Raw genomic sequence first — 22,124 nt, forward strand, 5'->3', positions numbered from 1 at the left:
CATTCATTAACTACGTTCTGTTTACATTTGTTTTTTCATGGCGAGGTGGTGGATGAAGACCATAGACCGAACGCGAAGCACAGGAAAAAGGACAGTAGGGGAAATAAAAACCTGAAGGAGACAGCTCCCTCTCCTGGTGAGTGATGGGACTGGTGGTTTTAGGTTTTAAGTGGGTAAGAGTAGTTTAATTTGACAATTCTCTATCTGAAAGAAGAGAAAGAATATAATTGTTGGATTGAAAGTACAGAAACACCTCTGAATGCAGTTGCAGACAATATAAGGGAAGACAGCAAGGAAGTGGGTTCCGATTTGTTTTGATGACCAACCAGTAGTACACTCGGAGTTTGACCTATCCACGCACGGAACGTCACAAAGCATGGGCGGTTTTGTGAGCACACAGCTAGCATGTGCATTAGTTTGTGAATTCACTGTAATGTGTATTGATTTAAAAGTATGTGGTCAGCAGATACAATTGCTAAACTTTGTTACGATCATTTCCGTAACTTGCCCAAAAGAGGAAAGCCTGAGTTAGGTAGAGAGTGGACACTTCTGGCAGCTGTAGTGGAAGTGCACCAGAAACCCAAAGAAGAGGGTGTGTAACATTGTTTTGCCGAGATAGACATAAACACAATTTAGTGCCCATATTTTAAATTGTTTTAAGCAAATACATCTACAGTATGACTTGTCCTCATCTAATATGCATTGCAATGGATATTACCCCTAACAGAGATGAAGGTTGTGTCTTTGGGAACTGGAACGAAATGCATTGGACGTGCTGCAATGAGTCCTAAGGGTATGTTTTTTTTTTCAGAAGCCAGGGTTAGTTTTACATTAACTTCATTCCTGTGGCCTATCAATTCGCTTTCATCTCAAACTGTTACGGCGAAAATGATTCAGTCGTCATTAATAGCCTAGTTTTCTGGTTATTAGCCTTGTCCTCTCTAAAGCAGCCTGACGGAATTCCGAAATGAGCATCATTTTGGTGATGTTCTGCTGTCCTGTTTGACCAAAAGCGAGACGGTGTAGTAGGCCTAATTCATTAAAAGCAAACCAAGAAGGGCAAGACATAGTAACTCATAGTCCTTATATGTCACAGGAGATATTCTGAATGACAGCCATGCCGAGGTCATCGCCAGGAGAGGGTGTGTCAGGTGTGTGTTTTTTTGACTATGCACGTAAATCAGTCAAACATTTGGGAAGTCAACAGTTGGTATGCTAACCCTGTTGAGGCCTCTGTTTGAGAACACAATTGCTTAAACAATCAATCCTGTATCCTGGATTTCATTGTGAAAAGGTCAATGGTGTGTGAACATGAGGTGTGTATCATACACACATTGATGATGTAAATAGCCACCTCCACCCCATGCAGGTACCTGATAGAACAGCTGCGACTTGCAGTGTCTGGAGAGACCAGCTCAGTGTTCTGCCCCGCGGAGGAGACGGGCAAATGGAAAGTGCATCCTGAAGTGTCCTTTGTGTTCTTTACAAGTCACACTCCATGTGAGTACCCCCAAGTCTGTCTCAGATCATCCAGTTATACAATCATACATATCCTCTTGAAGCATTAACGTACTGCCCCCATGTATTCCCTCCAAATATATCAGTGACTAATAGTATGCTAAATGTTTTTGATGGTGTCTTGTGTTTAAGCCCTGTTAAATTATTATAATTATAATAATACTAAATATAAATGCCTGCGTTTTAGAGTCTGATTTTGTATGGGCCTATGTATTAAACCATTGAAGTCATGTAGGACAATCCTTTATTCTTTGCACATTCAGAGGTGAAACTCAGGAACAGCATTTCTCCTGCCATTCTGACAGGTGGAGATGCGTCCATCATCCCCATGATGGATAGCCCATCACAGCCTTGTCCACCTGTGAGGAAGGAGGACAGTGAGGGTGAAGGCAGTGATGCACCAGAAACAGCCCTGAAACGCAGAGCAGAGAGGCAGGAGGACCAGGTCAACAAGCGCCTCAGGGCAGAGGGGGAGAGATGCCACGACCTTGGAGGCCCAGTCAAGGAGATGAAGGCTGGGTCTCCTCCACAACTGGAAATTGTACATCCAGTGGAAGACTCATCCAGGCCATTGGACACGGAGTCTCACGCAAGACAAGTGGAGGATGCTAGGGAGCACCCGGCTCCAGACATCCATCGCACGGGTGCCAAGTGTGTTCCTGGAGAGACCTCTGACCCAAAGGAGCCTGGCATCTGTTACCATAGCACAGGGGTGCTGAGGGTGAAGCCAGGCCGTGGGGAGCCCACCCTGTCCCTCTCCTGTAGTGACAAAATGGCCCGCTGGGCCATACTGGGCTTTCAGGGAGCCCTTCTGAGCCACTACCTGCCTGGGGCCATCTATTTCACCACAGTCATCACTGGCAAGTGTCCATATAGCCAACTCACAATGCAGCGAGCATTGTGCGACCGGTGAGCCATCCCAACCAGACAAATATTGACTTTTTCTGATCTTTTAATTGTATGCTAAATCCGTATTATGCAACATGCATCCTGGAATTTGCCAAGTTGAACGGCTTTGTGTTCTTTACGCACATAGACTTCTTTCTGTGAGAGAGTAACATTCACCTGTATCTGCTGTTGCCAGTGCCTGGAGACCAGAGTCTTTTCCTCTACAATGGAGGCTTACATTTGGGTCATGGGTACACTTAAAAAAAACACTTCTGACCAATTTAAGATAGTTCAAAGAAATAATAAAAGTATTCTGGACAGTATTCTGGTACCAAAAGTTCCTGGTCATGGTTCATGGAGTCCTGAGTGCGTATTCTAAGCACGGGCAAGACCCCCTTCTGAATTTAAATAGGCTGGCTATTCATTACTGAACAGTTAGATTTTGACTGTGTTGAAGGGGTCAGAATGAAACAGCCTCTTCTGAAACATTCTGAAACATAAAGATCTGAGTCACTTTTCACAGTTTTTTATATCACATTATTAAACTCTTACCAAGTACAAAATCAAATAGAGGTCTTTTGAATGTGGTGATTTGTGGACAGTCAAGATTCTTGGAAGTTGATTGTTTCTTAATAGAGTGGTTGCTTAAATGCTGCACAGATACTATATATATATTTATATTATATTTATATAAATGCTAAATAAATATACCAATATACATATACAAATGTCCAATGGCAAGCCTATGAGAGAACAGCATAGGCCTCAATCCCAAACCCTGAGCATCCATGCTAGTGATGCTGGTAGAAAAAGATGTGAAGACAGATGTGAAGTGTTGCTCCTGAAATGGAGAGAGTGAATGGTGTGGAGTCTGGCACACTGGGGGTGAAAAGCTGTTGTTCTTGTTTCTTAGGTGCTCTCAGGTGACCGGTCTGCCAGCAGGCTTCTCAGTGCACCCCCCTGAGCTACTGCAGTCCCGCCTGGAGTTCAGCCACAGCCTGGCACAGACACAGCACTCGCACCAGAGCAGCCAGGGCAGAGTTTCACCCTGTGGAGCAGGTGATACACACACACACACACACACACACACCGGACACACACACACACACACACACACACACACACACACACTCACACATTTCCATGTCAACCCTTTCAGACGCCCACATGTATAACCCTCTGGAAAAATCTGAAAAATCTTTAGGATCAGGACCGTAACCAGGTTCCATATTGTGTGTTTGTGTGTTCATTATTTAATTGTTCTCAAAATGAATAACATGCAATTCATTTTGAACCAAGTTTGTTTTTAAATCAGCAAGTTTTAATCACCGTGTGTAACTTAAATGGGGGGAAATCCAAAAAATGTACAGGCAATCTGTATAAATTGACATGTATGTCATCATAGTGTTTCCCACTATTTTATTATTGGGCTTTCGTTTGGTAATTCATTATCGATACACAATCCAAAACTTGAGGATTTGATCAATCAAAACTACCAAACTACTGGGTTTCTGTTGGGTGTGTCTCTTTTTTTCATGGATATGGGAGCACCGAGGGAGCCTGTGTTACATGAGGAGGAGGAGGAGGGGGATGAGGAGGAACTCTTTTGCAATGGACATTCGTTTTTCATTTCAGCAATTAGCTGGTGTGCTGTTTCCAACCAGCCACTAGATGTCACTGCAAATGGGTACAAGCAAGGGATGACCAAGAAGGATGTGGGCACACCACAGGCAAGGTAATGAGTCATGTCTGTGTGTGTGTGTTTGTGCCTATTTGTGAGTGCCTTTTGACTAGGCAGAACAGGCACTTCCTGGATTTGAATTATATTCAAAGACTTTGGTAGACTATCTGCCTAACAAATCTCAAGGAGTCTAGGCAATGGTGTTTTTTTTGCAAAAAATTCTCTTTGTGTCTTTTTGATTTTCAGGTCTCGTATCTCAAAAGTTGAGCTGTTTCACACTTTCCAGACTGTTGTGACCGCAACTCCAAACGCCCAGCTCCCAGCCTCACTCAGGTGAGAGCCAGCATCAACCCATGTGTGTGTGTGTGCGTGTGTGTGTGTGTGTTAAATAGCCAAATCCTCCGCTTGGAGAACAGAGTCCTTTTGTTGTACAAATCTCCCCTCCACACACACACTCAATAATATGATACTATCCCCCCTCCACCTCTGTGCCTCACAGGCTATGGGATTAGATCTGCTGAACAGCCAATAGCAGCCACATTCTCAGATCCGTGCTTCATGTTATTTAGGAACAACAGAATACTGTCTGCCATCCATCTCTTGTGAAATGCTATTATGAAAAATATAAGTGAGGTTCGGATAGCAGGGTTCATTATCATTGAGTCATAAGTCTGTAGCTCACTGCTGCTCGCACAAAGAAATGTACACAGAGCAGCTCTGCCATTGTAACAGTGAGCTTGCCCTTCACTCTAGCCCGCAGACACAGGAAATGAAAGCGTGCCGGTCAGTGTCCTGCTCTGGCAGATGGGCTGCAGCCTTCAGACTCCGTTGAGGGGCAGAGAGATATGGAGATGCTAGGGAAGGAGAAAGAAAAGGCACTCTTTTAGCCCCCTAATTTCCCCATAGATCCCCTGTCACCTGAAACCTGCCCTCAGGGTGAACTGATCATCTGTGAGGGGAGAGTGCACCTTCACAGTTTGGAGCCCATCCAAGTCCCTGAGTCTTGTTCTCACTTGTGTCTTGCTCTTTTGAAAAGGGAGAGGGAGCTGCAGACATACTGGGACTACAAGCAGGCTGCTGGCGCATACCAGCAGGCCTGGCTGCAGCTGCGTGAGCAGGCCTTGCCCTTGTGGCTGCGCAGTCCTAGAGAGCTGTTGCAGTTCCACTGAAGAGGAGATTCCCCCTCAAAAGGCTGAGTGAGGACGATGGCCCTCGCAGTCGGGGGGATGTTGTTGGGGCTGGAAGCCGAGCACAACGTTGTTTCTTCTGCCGGAGGGGAATCAAGGACACGGCGAAACACAGATGTGCATGAGAAACAGCGATCAAGAGCCATGTCAGGCCAACTTCAGATTCGCTTGGAGGACAAGGCTGCTCGGAGGGCCAGAGCCGGACCCACAGCTGGGGTGTGATGAGTGGACTAAAGTAGACAGCCAACAACAGCACCGTGGAACAGCTGGGTGACCTCAGACATCCCCCTGTACACATAACCCTATGCACCAGGGTAACAAACTGACTCTCCTACTGATTAAGTTTACAGCAAAAGGATATTTTTTACAGGGAGTTAATTCCAGAGCACTATTGACTTTCTCAGTGAACCCTGTCTTATCTAATGGGTTCAAATATGTTGAAACGTAAACACAGACAGAACATATTGTTATAATAGTACATTCTATTGTAGAGCTTCACCCAGTGTGTTTGCACAGCAGTCTTGAGTGGTGAGTCTGAGGATGCCAGCGTGTGGAATGCTCTGACATTCTTGCCCAGCTCTAACAAACGCTGGTCTGTTCTGTCCGAGCCCAACCCACCTGTCTGCTCTGTCTGTCTGTCTGTTCTTGCACTCGTCTTGAGCACCGGCTCTGTGTGCCCTCCGTTTGTCTGTCGTTTTTCCAACACCGTTTTGTTCTCTTTCTTCTCATCATTTTATGTTTGTCAAGTTCTTTTTGCTCTGCAAGGAATAATGCATCTTCCTCCAAAAGGAAATAAAGAGAAACAGTACATACGAGGTGTTCTTTTTTTGTGTCTTTTTTTATTGGTTAGGTCATCCAGCTACCTCCCCTTTACAATATTTTTTTTAAATATACAGTTTAAAGGAATAACAACAACAAAAAATCGATTGATAAATTAATACATTTAAAACTTACAACTTTATATATTCAATGGCTGTAAAGGATATTAAGCATCTCCTATAATACTATGATGTCATTCCGGAGAATGTTTTATTTCTTCTGCCAGATTTTAATAGACTACTCTAAATAACTCTTAACAAGTAGTTTTTTCCCCCGATGATACAATATGATACACATGATACTAATGACATACAGACAAATCCATAACATGGCTAATGCAGGCAAGGGGTGGTGGTGGTGGTGGTGGTGGTGGGAAAGGGAGGGTGATTTGCATTTTCTTCTACCACCATCTTCTCAGCAGTACAATCAAGCTCGTCCAGAAGAGATAATGAAGGATGGTGGGGGCGGTGGGTTTGTGTGGAAAGGTGAGGGTGTTGACGAAGCGAAGACATTTATGATCCAAACGTGTTTTCTCCACTGTAGGCCACGTACAAAAAGCCATCCTCATCCTTCTCTTTCTCGTAGAGTTGTCCCATTGTCAGGCTGTAGGGAGAGACAGTAAAGGGTCAGTCACTGATGGGTAACAGCGAGGGATGCTTATAAATAACAACATAATATCCAACAACACACACATCCACATTTGCTTGGCCCTGACAGGAAACCTTTTCTCCATCCATTTATATATCAGTGGTTTTGCTGAATCACCTTGAGGGATTTCAGAGTGACCTTTCATGAGCTAAACATTCTATCTCTAAAACAATGACAAAAAATGACACTTGAGATGTTCTCTTGTCTCTCTCTTCACTTTTTGGGATTATTACACAGAGCAAGAGTTTACAGCATTAAGAGGACGCCTCAATAACCACACCCAAATTCACCACACTCCATTGTGGGGATTGTTTCCAGTCGTTGCATCCTAATGGGCAAAGACTGGGTTCATTCTGAAACCATTGGACCAGCCTTTAATTAACCAAATGACATTGACCACTATCGGATAGCTATACTTCCTGTTGGATATTTTAGTATCAACAAAATGCAGTTTTAATAATAAGGCAGAGACACAGTTGTAGAATTTAGACAATTGTATTCATCTTTGCAAAGAGAAATTAAGAGAAGATAAGTTATCTTACAGCTTTTAATATCTGTTTCTCATCTAGGTTGGAACCACAAAAGTGTGACCTGGTCACTGACTGATAAGCCCCTCAGCATGACATGTGGAAGTGATTATTTTAATGAACAGTTTCCAGACTATAAACCTCATGAAAACTGAGCTACGGGCAAAAGGCGGGCGGAGCCAGGCTAGAATCAGAATCAGAATCAGAATCAGATTTTATTGGCCAAGTTAGTTTGCACAAACAAGGAATTTGTCTTGGTGCAGTGGCTCTCACTGTGCTTACATATTACTCATAATAATGAATAATTGCATATTCATATTCAGAGAGCAGTTCTCTACACATAGGCCTTCAACAATGCATATACACCCTTAAAACAAACTCAGAAGTCCGGTCTCAGGCTGTATTTCGAGACACCCCTTTCAATCAATCAATCAATCACGCTACTCCAAGTAACACTTCATCCACTTCTTCACAGTCAAAATACCCAACAGTCCCCTACCATTAGCTATCCATAAAATTAAATAAACACATCAAGACATAATCTCATTTTGACCATTACAAAATATAAATCGTAACAGGAATTTAGAGCAATGGGTTCTCTATGTTGATTGTTATTGTTGGTCTGATAGTAACATGAGTGTTGGCATGAGTGGCCCACTGTCACTAAAACATCAAGATGCACTTGCAGTACACATTTATTTTCTATCTAAAATAAAGGCTTAAGGTTTTACCCTGAAAAAAGACCCTGGTTCCTCTAGGGCTATTCCAGACATTTGTTTTAGGTAAGCAATGGTGTGGCCCAAGAATATTCTGTTCTCCTCAAATGAGAATCAAAACCACTCCTTTCTTACATCTGAGACAAATTTCTTGGAAATCAGAGGGGAGTGTGACTCATGACAGCCCATAGTCATCCACACAGAGCCATTCTTCCAGAAAAGGACAGTGCGGCCAGAAACGGGGGACGAGGGGAGGGGGGCGCCTGCCAGGGCAAGTCTGAACTAGTACAGACTACCATGACCAGTGAGGGGCATCCAGATGCGAAACTGACCTTAGCCTCAGCCGTACAGAGCCTGGAGTCATTTGTGAGCAATCGGACATTAAGCCACTCCTTTCATTCAAAACAGGCAAGGATTAAACCACCAAATAGAGATCTACTGTTTCCAAAGAGGAGGGTCTATTGTGGAGCTGTATGATGAGTGATGGTAAGGTGTGGTCTGCATTGTACCCGGCTGAAAGGTACATGTGGAGCAAATGGTAATTTTCTCAAGAGAATTCTCTTTCACCCATCCAACCACCCAACCTTATGGCACGGCTCTCGGGTTACAGGGATCAGGGAGCGGAGACGGCAGTACATCGGCAATACATCAGAGGGACGGCAATACATCAGACAACTCAAGAAATGTTCTTCACAAGAGATGACTCCCACATACCACCTATTTAAAATGTACTGAGGAATTGTGAAAATGTGACAGGCAGTCATGTTTAGGCGAAAGCTTTTTTTTGTCAAAATCATCAGTTTCTTGGGTATACTTTGTGATTCATGTTTGAATTCATGTGAAAAAAAGTGTGTTATTTTTAGGGATGCACCGATCCGATATTTGTATCGGTACCGATATTGAAGACATTAGATCGAGTATCGGTGACAATAAAAATAAAATAAATAAAAAGAGAAAAACTGAGGAAAAAGTTACACAAAACACTGAAAAAGTTTATGTATATAGGTAGTGTATTATGAGTGCACGTTGCTATTAGTAGCGATTAGCATGCTAAGCGGAGATTTCGTTATGTCCTGATGTTGATTGGCTGTAATAAAGATGGGTTCATCCTGTTAAGATTTCGACTGGATGAGCTATGAATGAGATTTATGTTGCCTTGTGTAATGTCCACAATTATATGTATCGAGTAATATTAGTTGTGTAATTGTTATCGTGTAGCAATAACTCATGTTAAAGTAATTCAGTGCAGTGCTAATTAGTCCCCATTCTCATTGCAGACACACACATATGTAGGATCACATGCATCGTCATGTAATGGAAATTGATGAATGCACATTAAAGGGAGATAAAGAATACTGCTTTGATAATCGTGGGTCTAGCAGCCTAGAACCAGCAAATACATTAACAGGTCACCATGCTGAGTCTCTACAATGTAACGTTAAAGTTGACGCTAGTGGATATATGATTGCTAACTAATATGAACACTAGTGAGCGCTAGTTAGAACGTACATTATTTGTGATTATTTTTAGCCTATGTTTTGAATTGATAGTGATGACTAGACATGATGTTAAGTAGCAAATGAGCAAAAAATGCACCAAGATCTCATGTCATGCACTCCTCATTTCTCCCTTGCACGTGTGGTCACACACATACACACAGTTACCATAGTTTCACGCTGGTTTTTTTATATCGGTATCGGATCGGTATCGGCCGATACTAAACCTCAGATATCGGTATCGGTATCGGAGGTGAAAAAAGCGGATCGGTGCATCCCTAGTTATTTTGTACTTGATGATTTTGTAACAATCTTGTTACAGAATTTTAAAGATGTTTGGCCTATCAGGCATGTACTTTTTCACAGATTCACAAGCAATACCACTAAACCTGCCTTTTGCACCTTTAAACTTCTTTTACGCCCTTATCGCCCAATAGTGTGCACGGGAGTTTCCCCTTGGATTGTACTCTCTATCTAAGATGTACACACATACATACACACACATACACCCACAAGTATACAGTGGGGAAAATAGGTATTTGAACCCCTTGCGATTTCACAAGTTTGGCCACTTGCAAAGAAATGTGTGATCTATAATTGTAATGGTAGGTGTATATTTGGAGAGGATCTGGAAAGAGGAGTGGACCAAAATCCTTCCTGAGATGTTTGTAAACCTGGTGACCAACTACAAGAAACGTCTGACGTCTGTGCTTGCCAATAAGGGTTATTCCACCAAGTACTAAGTCATTTTTGTCAGTCAGTTTTGGGGGTTCAAATACTTATTTTTTGCATCAAATGCAAATAAAGTCATAAATCTTATAAAATGCAGTTTTCTGGATTTTTTTGTTGATATTCTGTTTCTCACTGTTAAAATACACCTACCATTAAAATTCTAGATCACACATTTCTTTGCAAGTGGCCAAACTTGCGAAGTCGGCAGGGGTTCAAATACTTATTTTCCCCACTGTATATGAAGGAGAGGAACATCCAGGGAGATTGATATGATTTTCTTTTTTCTTTACTGAACTTCCTTTTTGTCCCATTTGGTTCTCACAGAACTAATACCGATCTGGTCTTTACTCAGGGGCCATACCTGGACTGTGGGACTGTTTTGTCAACGAACAGGAAGATGGCTTTCTCCGAAGGCAACTGGATGCGCTTCCTGATGATCCACATGAACTGAGCCACTGTGATGTCAGAGGGTACAAGGTACTTCCGCTTATCGATATCTACGATCTGTGAGCCAGACACCTTCTCTACTATGACCTGAGAAGTACACAGAACACAATACGGTTAAATGTACCAACATAAACTACCTTTCCAGATAAAGAGAGTATTGTATTGAGAATGAAAGAGGACCTCTGGCCTCGGAGATTAAATGAACACACCATTAGAGAAAAGAAAAGGGAGAGAGCTTTGTAGAAACACTATACGTTTCATGAATACAAAAGTGAATTTTGGGTCAGTTTCTATCCCATTCTAGGGATCACAAAAGCACTGACATACATAAACATTTCCAATTATTTGTCCTCAGTGCTGCATAAAGGGACTTTACCTGAGGATTGGGGTTACAGTGAAGAATATGGAAGGCTTTACCCTACACCTCCCCCCACCAACCCTCCAGGGTATGAGGTTGTATTAAGGTAGGCCAAGCACTAGCACTAACACAGCTGAGTACAACCAGCTCCAGCAGGTTGAGGCCCACAGGTTGTCACGGGAAAGGAATTCGGAGCTCCACACAAGTGGAATGAGACAGATATGCAAAGACATCCCCACAGAATCAGAATCTGTCAGCCGTGAAGCAAGCCACCTACTCACCGGAACTCTGTCGGGGTATTTGTTGCGGATTTTGGCAGACTCCACACATCGGTGCTCTGTGTCAGGGAGGAGAGAGGCGACCATGATTGCACAAATTTAGTTCAGTCACCTGTGGTATGTGTGCGGTGGCAAAATTCCAATGGGTCACGTATTACAATGAAAAGGTAAGGGTTGCGAAAGGTGGCCACTGTGCATCCATCAAATGCACACAGATTTGAAGTGGCTTGAATCGCATGTCTTACTTCCCCCCACAATACATTATGTACTGTGCCACAGCTATTTAAGTTTTTGCAGTAAACATAGAAACACAATGAACCACACACATATAATGCATGTATGCATTCACACATAATGGAACAAATGCATGCAGATACACAATATATTCTTACGATTTCAACAGATTCATTTAAAATGAAAACTGCCTAGCTTACATATAGCTTCCATCTAAGAATGTTTTACTCATTAAGCAAAATCCTTATTGAGGTTAAATGCTAAAACACTAGCCTTATTAACCTACATCTGGAGGCTATTTTCAGAAACATAGTCTATAGGAGACAAGTACAGTGGAAGGCACATTTGAAGATGATGTTCTGTCCAATTAAATGTAATACAATAGGAAAATAGTTCCAAACAAGTAACCCATAAACATTGAGAGTAATATTCCCATGCCTTGTCCTCACAGACTTCCACAATTACATATGATTTTGTCTTTTGTAAGAGCTACAAACCTAGGGTAGGCAAATTGAGTTAGCTTGTTGTAGAATACACTTAGCCTAACTGTCATTTCAGAAAGGCCAGGCACTTAGGCACTTAACAACAACATTATGAGATCAATAAGGGCCTATGATGATGTTCCCCACTGCAGCATGCATTTTTTTTTTTTTAAAGTAATAATACAAACTGAAGTTATAGATGGGGAAGGGACAGCAATCTTAAAGAATAATTGCTATATACCTTTATAAGGGTTTCAGGCTAAGATGGTTAAGGATACCAATAAAGTATACTTACTTACTATTTGGCGTTGTATATATTTAACGTTATTCATTAGACGGTGCCTCAGGTAGTTGAAGACCCCTAACGTTAGCTTGCTTACCATACACTATCATGTTGAGACTCCACTATTTACTTTATGACTATAACACGCAAGGGAAACAATGACAAAATGACATGCTTAATTAAAAGGGAGGGGATACTGTAAACATTGTGCCCGTCGACATACTTATTTCTGCAATACGACAGATGCTGTTTCACGTTAGCTTATTGTCACCTATATCGCTGGCGAATCGATATAGGCTATGGTTTGCTTGTGAATGCTAACCTTCCCCGAGCTAAGGGCAACGGACGCTAACACTACATAGCTGGTGATCCTAGTAAGCTTGCCAACATGTAAACACCAAACCTCAATCTGGCTAGTTCTATTTTAAAGGCTTAAACTGAGTGGTTAGATCAACTGCAATTGCAAAAACAGACCTCAATCTTTTGTTAAATCTAAACCGTATGTGGATGAATGTTTTGACAGGAAACACAACAGCAGTTGCTAGCTGGATGAACTGCACTTAGCAGCTAACGTTAGCTGAGTAACTAGGGTAAGTAGCTAGCTAGGAACCATTAGCCAGCAGTTTGCCAGTGCTGTAGTACATAACCTGTGACATAACCATTTCCATAAAATTCTTTTTACCCAAGGAATGGTCCTCTTTGAACATCCATTTCATTTTTGCAGACTGCTTGCGCTGTCAGCGTGTCGAAATTGCAAACAAGGTAGTGCACTAAGCACAGAAACGAACTGTTGGCGATGCTACACAGGCTACAATGAAAATAAAACTGAAACGTCAACAATATAGTTCCCAAGATTGCAAGCACAAGGCATCCAAGTCGGTCCAGCCCAAAGATGACGTCAATCCTGACATTTCGGGGATGCACATAATTCGTTTAACTATTGATTTCAGTATTAAGAACACACCTTTATGTTCTGCAGCTATTATTTATATTAAATTTGCCTGTAGTTATTAGTTATGGGTTTTAATATTATCATTAAGGTTTTTCACCCGAGTGCTCATGTTTACTAGTGAGTTATTTGCAAAGTAGGCCTATTACACATCTACATTTACAAGTAAAACGATAGTGGCTTGTTGATTTAAGAATCAGTGGCCAAACATGTATGCATATTCATGTCAACATATTTTTGGAATCTGACCTTAATGACGCTGAGCACCCGTTGTGAGCAGAAAGAGGGGAGAGCCGGTTGCTATGGATAATCGCAGCCATGGTAACGGTAAGACGCCAATCTACAGGAAGTTGGGGATAAACGCGCATCTACGGGTAGACATAAATGTAGCTAGGTAGCTAAAGGAACTTTCTTGTTTCTTTATGGCAAATCCTAAACTTTTCACAAATCGAAACAGTCAGGAAATGATAGAACACGGCACCAACCTCTGCCTGAATTGATTTTGATTCCTCTTATTAGATAGTCGTAGCGTCCATATGATACAATAGTGAGCTACACGCAACTAGCCAGTTAGCTAAGGTTGCGTGTCTGCTCTGCTAGCTGAAAGAGACTGCTGCCTCCACGCAGACTCCTGTTGTTACACGCTGATTTGCATTATTGCATGATTACCGCAAAGTTTTACTTGTTTTTGCAGTCATGGGCTTTTATGAAGTATACTCTCACCCGGCGTTAATTCGATACAAAACTAGCGTGTGCACGAAAGCCACGTTATTTGCCATAGCTGTTCTGTGTCTTACCTACATTCCTCCTCTCCTGGTTGCCTACAGAAGTCAAGGTAAAATCATCAGTTGATGTAACACATTGTCCTCCTTTAATATTAAGTCATGATGGTAGACTAGTCACAAAATGGTGTGTACCAGAACAGTCACAATCTCACTGCACATTCTGCGCAGGATTCTGGTTGAAACGCAGCACCTACGAAGAACAACCCGTTGTCAGGTTTCAGTATCAGATGCTTCTAGTGACTGCCACCAGCACAAAGGGTGACTACGTTGCTTGGAGCACATACCCCAGTTTAAATAATTTATTGGGAAGCAACCTACGAATCCCCATGGTTTCGGTAAGTGTAGACTCACGCTGCATCTTGTTTTGTGGTTCATACTACGAACTTCCCTGTCCACTATGTAGCACCTTGCAGCTCGTGTAGTTCAGTGTGCTTCAGCAGGGAGACGCTAGGATACTCATGAATGAATGATCTGATACCTGTTTTGCGGCTCAAATTTTAGGCTAGAGAGGAGGATCAGAATCAGGATGGGAAGTTGGACCAATTGAATCTCCAGCTGGAGCTTCCTCTGTCACCTGAGGAGCAGGTCTACAGCATCCAGTTGCTTCTCACCTTCTCCTACCAGCTCTTTGTATGGCAAACTTGCACACCCACACCTGTCCAGCATTCTGTTTCATCATACCCGTTAAAGTGCATGCGTCATTTCTATTCCATCTGTCTCTTCCTTTTGTAGAGAATGTCCACTGTTGTCATGCAGACACTTGCGTTTGTGCAGCACTCTTCCCCTGTCCCGGGATCTCAGCTCTTTGTCAGTGGAGATCTGCGCTTGGAGCAGCGAGTTCCCCTCCCGCACCGTGGCCTCCACACAACTTACAATGTGAGCTCTCACATTACAGACACACACAGACTTGACTCACACAAATGGCATTGTGAAGTCACATTCATGCCTGGCTTCATTGAATGAGCTCTGTTTAGGTTTAGTTGGTTTTGAGATTTAAATCATCTCATCTTTTATTTGCTTTCTCTGCTGTGAGGCTTAACCTGCAGTGACTTCATTCTTTTATATGAAAGCCTTTAATGTTTACCGCTGCCATGGTATGTGTTGTGATAGGAATTAAATAGGTATCCCATATATCGGAGTATTCAGTCTGAGGTATGGTCAACCAAAATTCAGGTTTAATCTTGCAATGATTTTCACCAGAGGAGGAGAGACTTAGATATCACCAGATGGATTCACCTGATTCTCTTTTATGTCAGCCTTTGGAACAATGCAGGTTTTTATCCTATTTAGTAAAGCAAGGGGTGTCACCCCATAGCTCTATTCCTGAATGCTAATTATAACCTGGGAGTTGTGAAGTCTGAGACACATTTTCTCACAGAGAGCACAGGGGGGTCAGAACTCTAGCCATGATTAAATAATTCAAAATCTTTGCATGAATCTTTGCATAAGATACTATGCCCTGCCGGGGAGGAAGATGAGAGCTGTCCCACACCTCATGTAGGCCAGGTCGAGAATACACATGAGAAGTTTTACACACATTTCACATCTCCAAATAAAAGCAACCATTACATCTAGGAATGAGATGCATTGAATTGTTGACTATGGCATATACTTATTAACTCTAAAGCTTAAATCCTGGTTCCTTCAGGTGAAAAAAAAACATAGGGTCATGACATTTGTTGGAGAATGCCTATAAATTGAAGTGTTTTCTTCCATTGTCAAGTAACACAGCACTATGGTGTGTGATGGCCCCAGCTTAGATGGTTTCCAGTCCCAGATCTCTTCTGGTGTCATATGCATCATATACCTTGAACTCATGCATGTGTGCAAGGCCCCCGATTACTAGCATAATAAATCTTTTCCCATGTATAAACCAATTTCTTTCTGCCCTAGATATCAGTCATTGATGGCCACAGCCCCTTTGCCAGCAGCTATGATCTGGTCAAAATCATTGGGGCATACCACAAAAGAAACTGTAAGAAAACATTTTTGACATGTGAATGCAAATGGTCGGTCTTTAATGATACACAAATGGGTTTTGATATGGTCTAATCATTTATTGTTCATATTTCTGTACAGTCATTATTTTTTATTGCTTAATACTAAGATAATATTAATATATATTTAGGTTCCCTCAGCACCATCATGCCACAATATTTACAAGACTTAAGAAGTTAGTTGTAAAAAAGATCAAATCTTTTTACTTGCTCTTGACAGACATGGCCCATTGAGGAAACAGAAAAGTCTTAGTCAGGGGAGTAAGATGTTTAACTTAAAGCAGCAATTTAAAATGTAGTTACTTTTGATAAAAGAGATTAAGATTAAATATTTGTACCATACCGAAGGCTGTACTGTGTACGCGTGTACACAATATCTGAAATCTATAGTAGAAAAAGATTTAATGAAGGGGTCAGGAAGTTATCGAGAAATGTAAATAATCAAACTGAGTGAGAGTTAATATAAAACAGGAGAATTGCTCCCAGACTTAATATATAATGTTACGGCTGCTATTATCTTTAGCTGCAACTGCAGTACTTCCCCCACTATAAACATTTCTTTTTTTTTGCTTGTGCTTTTCACTTATCACACTTAACCCTCCTATCGTCTTCTCCTTATCCTACCATCTCTTTAGTGACTACTGTCTTCTCTTGCCCAAGTCCAGTTTGGACGGTGGGTCGAGCTCCTGGGGCTCCCTTCAGGATAAGTGCAGAGGTGCGCTACCCTGTGGAGGTCATCAGATATCCTTTTGTGTGTGTGTGTGTGTGTGTGTGTGTGTGTGTGTGTGTGTGTGTGTGTGTGTGTGTGTGTGTGTGTGTGTGTGTGTGTGTGTGTGTGTGTGTGTGTGTGTGTGTGTGTGTGTGTGTGTGTGTGTGTGTGTGTGTGTGTGTGTGTGTGTGTGTGTGGGGGCACTGTGAGTTCAGAAAGGACAGAGTTTATTTGTTGTTTTTTTCAGTGCCTATCAGTATAAATGATATTCTAGTGGGTAAATCATCATCATCATCATATTAATGATCTATTTACCTGATAATTAGATCTGCATGCTGTGAGATTGTGTGACAAACAGCCTGACTTGATACTATATCTTTTGCTTGCTGTTTAAAGTGCTGTTTATACGAAGTGTAGTTTGTCTGCGTCCGATCTGTTCATAATACAGATAGCCCTATCATTTAGACCAGACCTGGGCCAAATATGGCCCGCCGGGTGATTCTGACCGGCCCGCGAAAGATTACATGATAATTAGAAAATCTTTTCATTTTCGAACTGTTTTCTTAAGGACTTCGGAATACCATAGTCAGAAAATATCTCTGAACACACCTGTCCTGAAGTGTTCTCAGGAGTATTCTTAAATTGAACTTGAAATTGAATAGGGTGGCAGATTTCTAGAGACTTCCAGGCGAAAAAACATATCGTTAACAGCCCTGTTGGTTTGCCCAAACGGTAGATGCTGTTTGTGCTTTCTATTACTGTGTATGCATGGCAAGTGTGAGAGTGCCGAAGTTGCATAGTGGTCGCGAGCGGTATTGCAGACAGATAGAGATTTCAAATTGATTATGAAGATGAAATCTGACACATAGTTTCAGCGTTAAACTAATAAAATAATTGCTGTCTGTGGTTCTATATGGGCTGTGGAAATAATTTAGAAAAATTATAGTTTGAGATGGATTGATAATTGATATAATTGAGAACCCCTGGTTAAATGTGTTCTTGGTCACATCAATTTGAAAGCTGGACCAAAGTGTTTGATTTAATTCAATACAACTAGGCCTAATACAAAGATAAGCTGTAAGTACAGTTTGGAGTCTGGACAGTCTTTTTCTCTCAACACCTCAATAGGTAGATCTTGCCTTCACCAAGGCAAAGGTTGGTGATCTTAGGCCTAAAAAGTTTGGGGACCACTGATGTAGGCATATAAAGTCAAAAAGGCAACAAAACTGGGACACTTTTCTTTACAAAGTTCAGTGACTTGTTGTCTTGTTTATTTTGGCTACAAAGATGATGTGATGTCTTTAGAAAGCTAAGAAAATCCTTGTTTCAATAGTATATGAAACTCAAAATGCCCTTTGTTATTAATGTGACTGAAAATGAGTCAAATGTTTTACATTTTGTTTATCATTTTGGAAATTCAATTTGAATGATATTTTTCATCACATTTGAATTGCCAAATAATAACATACACTCTTACCAGCGGTCAAAACAATGCCATTTACTGCTTTTTATATAGAAATAAAATGTATATTATGCATAATTGAGTTCGTCATTTTGGCCCGGCCCTCCAAAATATTTTCAGTTGCTCATTTGGCCCCCTGGGAAAAATAATTGCCCACCCCTGATTTAGACGAACACTCTCTATCCGCACACGGTATCCGCAACGATCCGAATCGGGGGTAGAAAGTGAGTAGATTTGAATTGGTACGGGGGCTGGTGTTCGTATGCACGGATTCACGCAACCTGATGACGTCATTGTCCCACGTGATCCACACGCGATCTCCAACTAATATATATAACACTTGTTGCGTTACATCTAACTCATGGTGTGGCTCGAACTCACTCTCATTAATCCAGCCTACTGATTTTTGATTAGCCTCCTTTCTTGATCTAATTCTTTTTATTCAGACGTTACATAACTTTCATGACCACAAATATAAATTGGCCAGCGATTTAATTTGCTTTTTTATTCATAAATTGATGTAAAATGGTTGGAGCAAAGCCTCATGGGAAATGGGATGACAGACATGTCATGTTGTACTGTTCCAAACTCTTTATTATCAATAGAAAATAGAATTAATTTTCGCATAACCTTTAGTCTGACCACTGATTTTATTAACCACCATAATGTAATGTTGCTAATTGGAGCTTGAATGTCTTGTGTACTTTGTTTATCCGTGTGCTGTGCTCCTTTACCGTGTGCTGTTTAGTCTTTTCTTCTACGTTTTTCACGTTTTTTCAGTTGTCTGTAGCAGCGCTAAAGTGCCACCCACAGGCGTGGGGTATGTACTACAGCCCGTTCAACACAATCCGGTGGCTCCGTCTTTACGCAAATCTCTCGTTACCAGGCTCCATCCTTACGGAATTAAAATATTTGAATCGTGTGAAAAATGATTTGATTCGGTGACTCTAGACTTCGAATAAACAGCACTTAAAAGCCTGAGTTGCAACACAACAGATGGAAGGAGAAACCAGCGTCTTTAATCTTCATGCAACTTGATAATCAGATAGTCTTTGTCATTTGATATTCCCAGCTGGGAGACCTTGAGTAATCGGTGAGAAAGAAAGAAGACAGAATGGGTGAATGAATGGGTGTGAACATAAAACTGACTACTCATTGTTGTTTTTTTTCTTTGACTTTGAGTCCTTACTTATCGTCCAGGTTTCTGGGAGATGATTAAGTTTGCATGGATTCAGTATGTAAGCGTATTGCTTATCTTCCTGTGGGTCTTCCGCCGCATCCAGGACTTTGTCTTCCAGAACCAGGTGTTGTCTACGGTGCCTGTTTTACCGCTTAAACAGCACAGGGCCTGAAGATGTCTGCGCATCTTACAGCTAGGATCAAAGGATTATGTGTATGAAAACAGCCTGTACTGTATACCTGTGAGGGGAGCATTAATTATTCCAGATAAGATAAGATATCAGTGTGTTCAGCTTCAAAGAAGAACGCTTGTAATCATATTTTTTTTTACTTGTACATAGGTTTGTTTGCTTAGAGTTTTACTTTTAGGACATTAAATGTGTTTCTATAAATCCTATATATGTTGTGTTTTTTTTGTCATGACCAGGGCAGACCATATTTAGTCAAGAGAAAGACAAGTGCACATAAAAGGCACCGTTCACAGGATTATATTCAAATTTCTTATCAACATGATCTTTGAGACCATTTTGTCTGCTTCAATTATTTCATTTTGCAGTGATTGCAGTAAATCTTTATTGTCCTATTCCCACACCACCTTTTATTGGGTTTTTACCGGTTCTCACCTTTCCACGGAAAGCTGATTGTTTAAGGGCTCAGATACACATACGCGTATTTTTTCAGCCAGAAACGCTTCAGTAACGCCTTGGCAAAGTGCGGCGGCCAAAACAGAAGCGGTGCGCTTCCCTGCCTTGCGCTGGAAAGCTGAGAATAGTTCAACTTTTAAGAATAAAAGGCACCGTTCACAGGATTATATTCAAATTTCTTATCAACATGACCTTTGAGAGCATTTTGTCTGCTTCAATTATTTCATTTTGCAGTGATTGCAGTAAATCTTTATTGTCCTATTCCCACACCACCTTTTATTGGGTTTTTACCGGTTCTCATCTTTCCACGGAAAGCTGATTGTTTAAGGGCTCAGATACACATATGCGTCTTTTTTCAGGCAGAAACGCTTCAGTAACGCCTTGGCAAAGTGCGGCGGCCAAAACAGAAGCGGTGCGCTTCCCTGCCTTGCGCTGGAAAGCTGAGAATAGTTCAACTTTTAAGCGCACCTAAAAAACGCTTCAAATACGCAACGCGTGGTGGAGAAGGGGCGCACGCTTTAAACGCGCCGTACCATAGGAATCAATGCATTTGCTCACGTCCCGTTTTTACAAAAACGCGTATGTGTATCTGAGCCCTTAATCATCTGTCAGCAGAACTGCCAAAGTTGTGCTGCCTAAACCTAAACTGCAGGGGATTTAGATGAAATTCCCCAGCATCGTTTTTCACATTGAACATGTTTGGAACTTTAAGTGTTTTGAAAGTGTGCCTTACTATTACCATTCACTCTGCCCCTTTCTCTTGTTCCCTCTGTCAGCCTCTCCCTTTTCTTTCTCTTTTTTTTTCCATTAGTTTTTTCTTTTGTTTCCTTTTCTCACTCTCTCACACCTACATTTTTCTGCTTGGATTGTTGATGATGGGATTGGATCAGTTACAGATGCAGTTTTCGTCCCTCTAAAGCCCCCGCCCTCAATTAAAAGGTGGCAATCAGCCACACCAACAAAATGAATGCAGACTCACACAATTACAAATGTCCTAGGCCCGGTACCAAGACACAAGCACACACTATCCCTCTTTCTCCTCAGCAGAATGACCTCATACGGTCTGGCAGCTAATTCTTTGGTTAAGTCCAGCTCAAAGTCACGGTTTGCATTGGTTCTACATGTAATTCAAGTTGTATGAGCAAACCCAGGATGTGAGGCACAATGGACAGGATACACAGTTGCAACATTTTCCTGTTAGAGTGGCCTGTTTTGTCACTGAAACTATTGTGATCTGGAGATGAACCGTTGCAGCAAATGCCATAGAAATCAGCTTAATGATTGCTCTCATAAAATTTAGTGTGAACATTTTATCTCACATTGTTCTCAAAAGTCAGTTTTTATGTAAACTGTACATGTACTGTAAAGTTTATGGCCTCACAACACATGACAGGTGCCATCAGTTTTGATTTAATGTTTCCAATGCAACTTAAATGCTTCCGGAAGTTGTACTCTCCTTGTAATGTTAACTGCAGTGGACAACTTCAGTATTTCACTTGAATATCAAATCTATTTCAATGAATACTTGAAGAAAGTATAGATAGATACATACAAGTATGTTTTTTAGTACATTTTATGTTTTCATATACAATAAGGAAATAATTAAGCTGCTTGCATACGTATTCAACACCTATATCTACATCAACACTTGGTACAGAACCCTTTTGCTGCAATAACAGCATTAAGTCTTCTGAAGTGAGACAGCACCAGCTTTGCACATTGTTCTGCAGTTTTTCCCCATTCTTTTTATATATAAACTTTATTACAGGCTCAAGGCCCACATGATAAATAAATAATACATACAATAAATTAATTACATAAAAAATATACAAGGAGAGAAGGGCTTAAAAAGGCACTCATGCCAGTTTTCCCAGATCTTAGATGTGTACTTGACAGAGCTGCGGCCAGGGTCTGTCATCAGATCAATTATAAAATTTGTAGAGCGGTCCAGCCTACTCATAAACTTAAAAGTAACGTTCCTCAGCAAGGCCATGAAGGTGGTTAGACCCATATTACAGAACAGCTCACTGGCTCTAGTACTCCTGGGTTTCTTCAGGAGTATCCTAAGACAGTCATTATAGGCTACTTTCAATTTACGCAAGCTC

At 41.4% G+C, this 22,124-nt stretch overlaps 3 protein-coding genes across 3 annotated transcripts; 2 read left to right on the forward strand and 1 right to left on the reverse strand.

Moving 5' to 3' along the window:
- Nucleotides 1-435: 435 nt before the first annotated feature.
- Nucleotides 436-5,256, forward strand: adat1 (adenosine deaminase tRNA specific 1; the record flags this gene model as incomplete). The annotated part of the gene is made up of 9 exons (XM_080842685.1): nucleotides 436-592; nucleotides 728-793; nucleotides 1,097-1,151; nucleotides 1,370-1,500; nucleotides 1,824-2,427; nucleotides 3,320-3,465; nucleotides 4,042-4,141; nucleotides 4,334-4,420; nucleotides 5,124-5,256. Exons 1-9 carry the CDS (start codon nucleotides 454-456, stop codon nucleotides 5,254-5,256), a joined length of 1,461 nt encoding a protein of 486 aa, XP_080698811.1. The 5' UTR covers nucleotides 436-453.
- Nucleotides 5,257-6,103: 847 nt separating this feature from the next.
- gabarapl2 (GABA(A) receptor-associated protein like 2) lies at nucleotides 6,104-13,123 on the reverse strand. The gene is made up of 4 exons (XM_080842686.1): nucleotides 12,977-13,123; nucleotides 11,299-11,354; nucleotides 10,574-10,746; nucleotides 6,104-6,696 (listed from the first exon to the last, which is right to left on the reverse strand). Exons 1-4 carry the CDS (start codon nucleotides 13,008-13,010, stop codon nucleotides 6,606-6,608), a joined length of 354 nt encoding a protein of 117 aa, XP_080698812.1. The 5' UTR covers nucleotides 13,011-13,123; the 3' UTR covers nucleotides 6,104-6,605.
- A 422-nt stretch (nucleotides 13,124-13,545) lies between these two features.
- tmem231 (transmembrane protein 231) lies at nucleotides 13,546-19,656 on the forward strand (the record flags this gene model as incomplete). Its single annotated transcript, XM_080841905.1, has 8 exons — nucleotides 13,546-13,570; nucleotides 13,938-14,078; nucleotides 14,197-14,363; nucleotides 14,530-14,658; nucleotides 14,761-14,904; nucleotides 15,922-16,003; nucleotides 16,661-16,780; nucleotides 19,379-19,656. 8 exons carry the CDS (start codon nucleotides 13,546-13,548, stop codon nucleotides 19,546-19,548), a joined length of 978 nt encoding a protein of 325 aa, XP_080698031.1. The 3' UTR covers nucleotides 19,549-19,656.
- Between the last annotated feature and the right edge of the window lie 2,468 nt (nucleotides 19,657-22,124).

This window comes from Sprattus sprattus (genome assembly GCF_963457725.1).
Source record: "Sprattus sprattus genome assembly, chromosome: 7".
Lineage (NCBI taxonomy): Eukaryota > Metazoa > Chordata > Actinopteri > Clupeiformes > Clupeidae > Sprattus > Sprattus sprattus.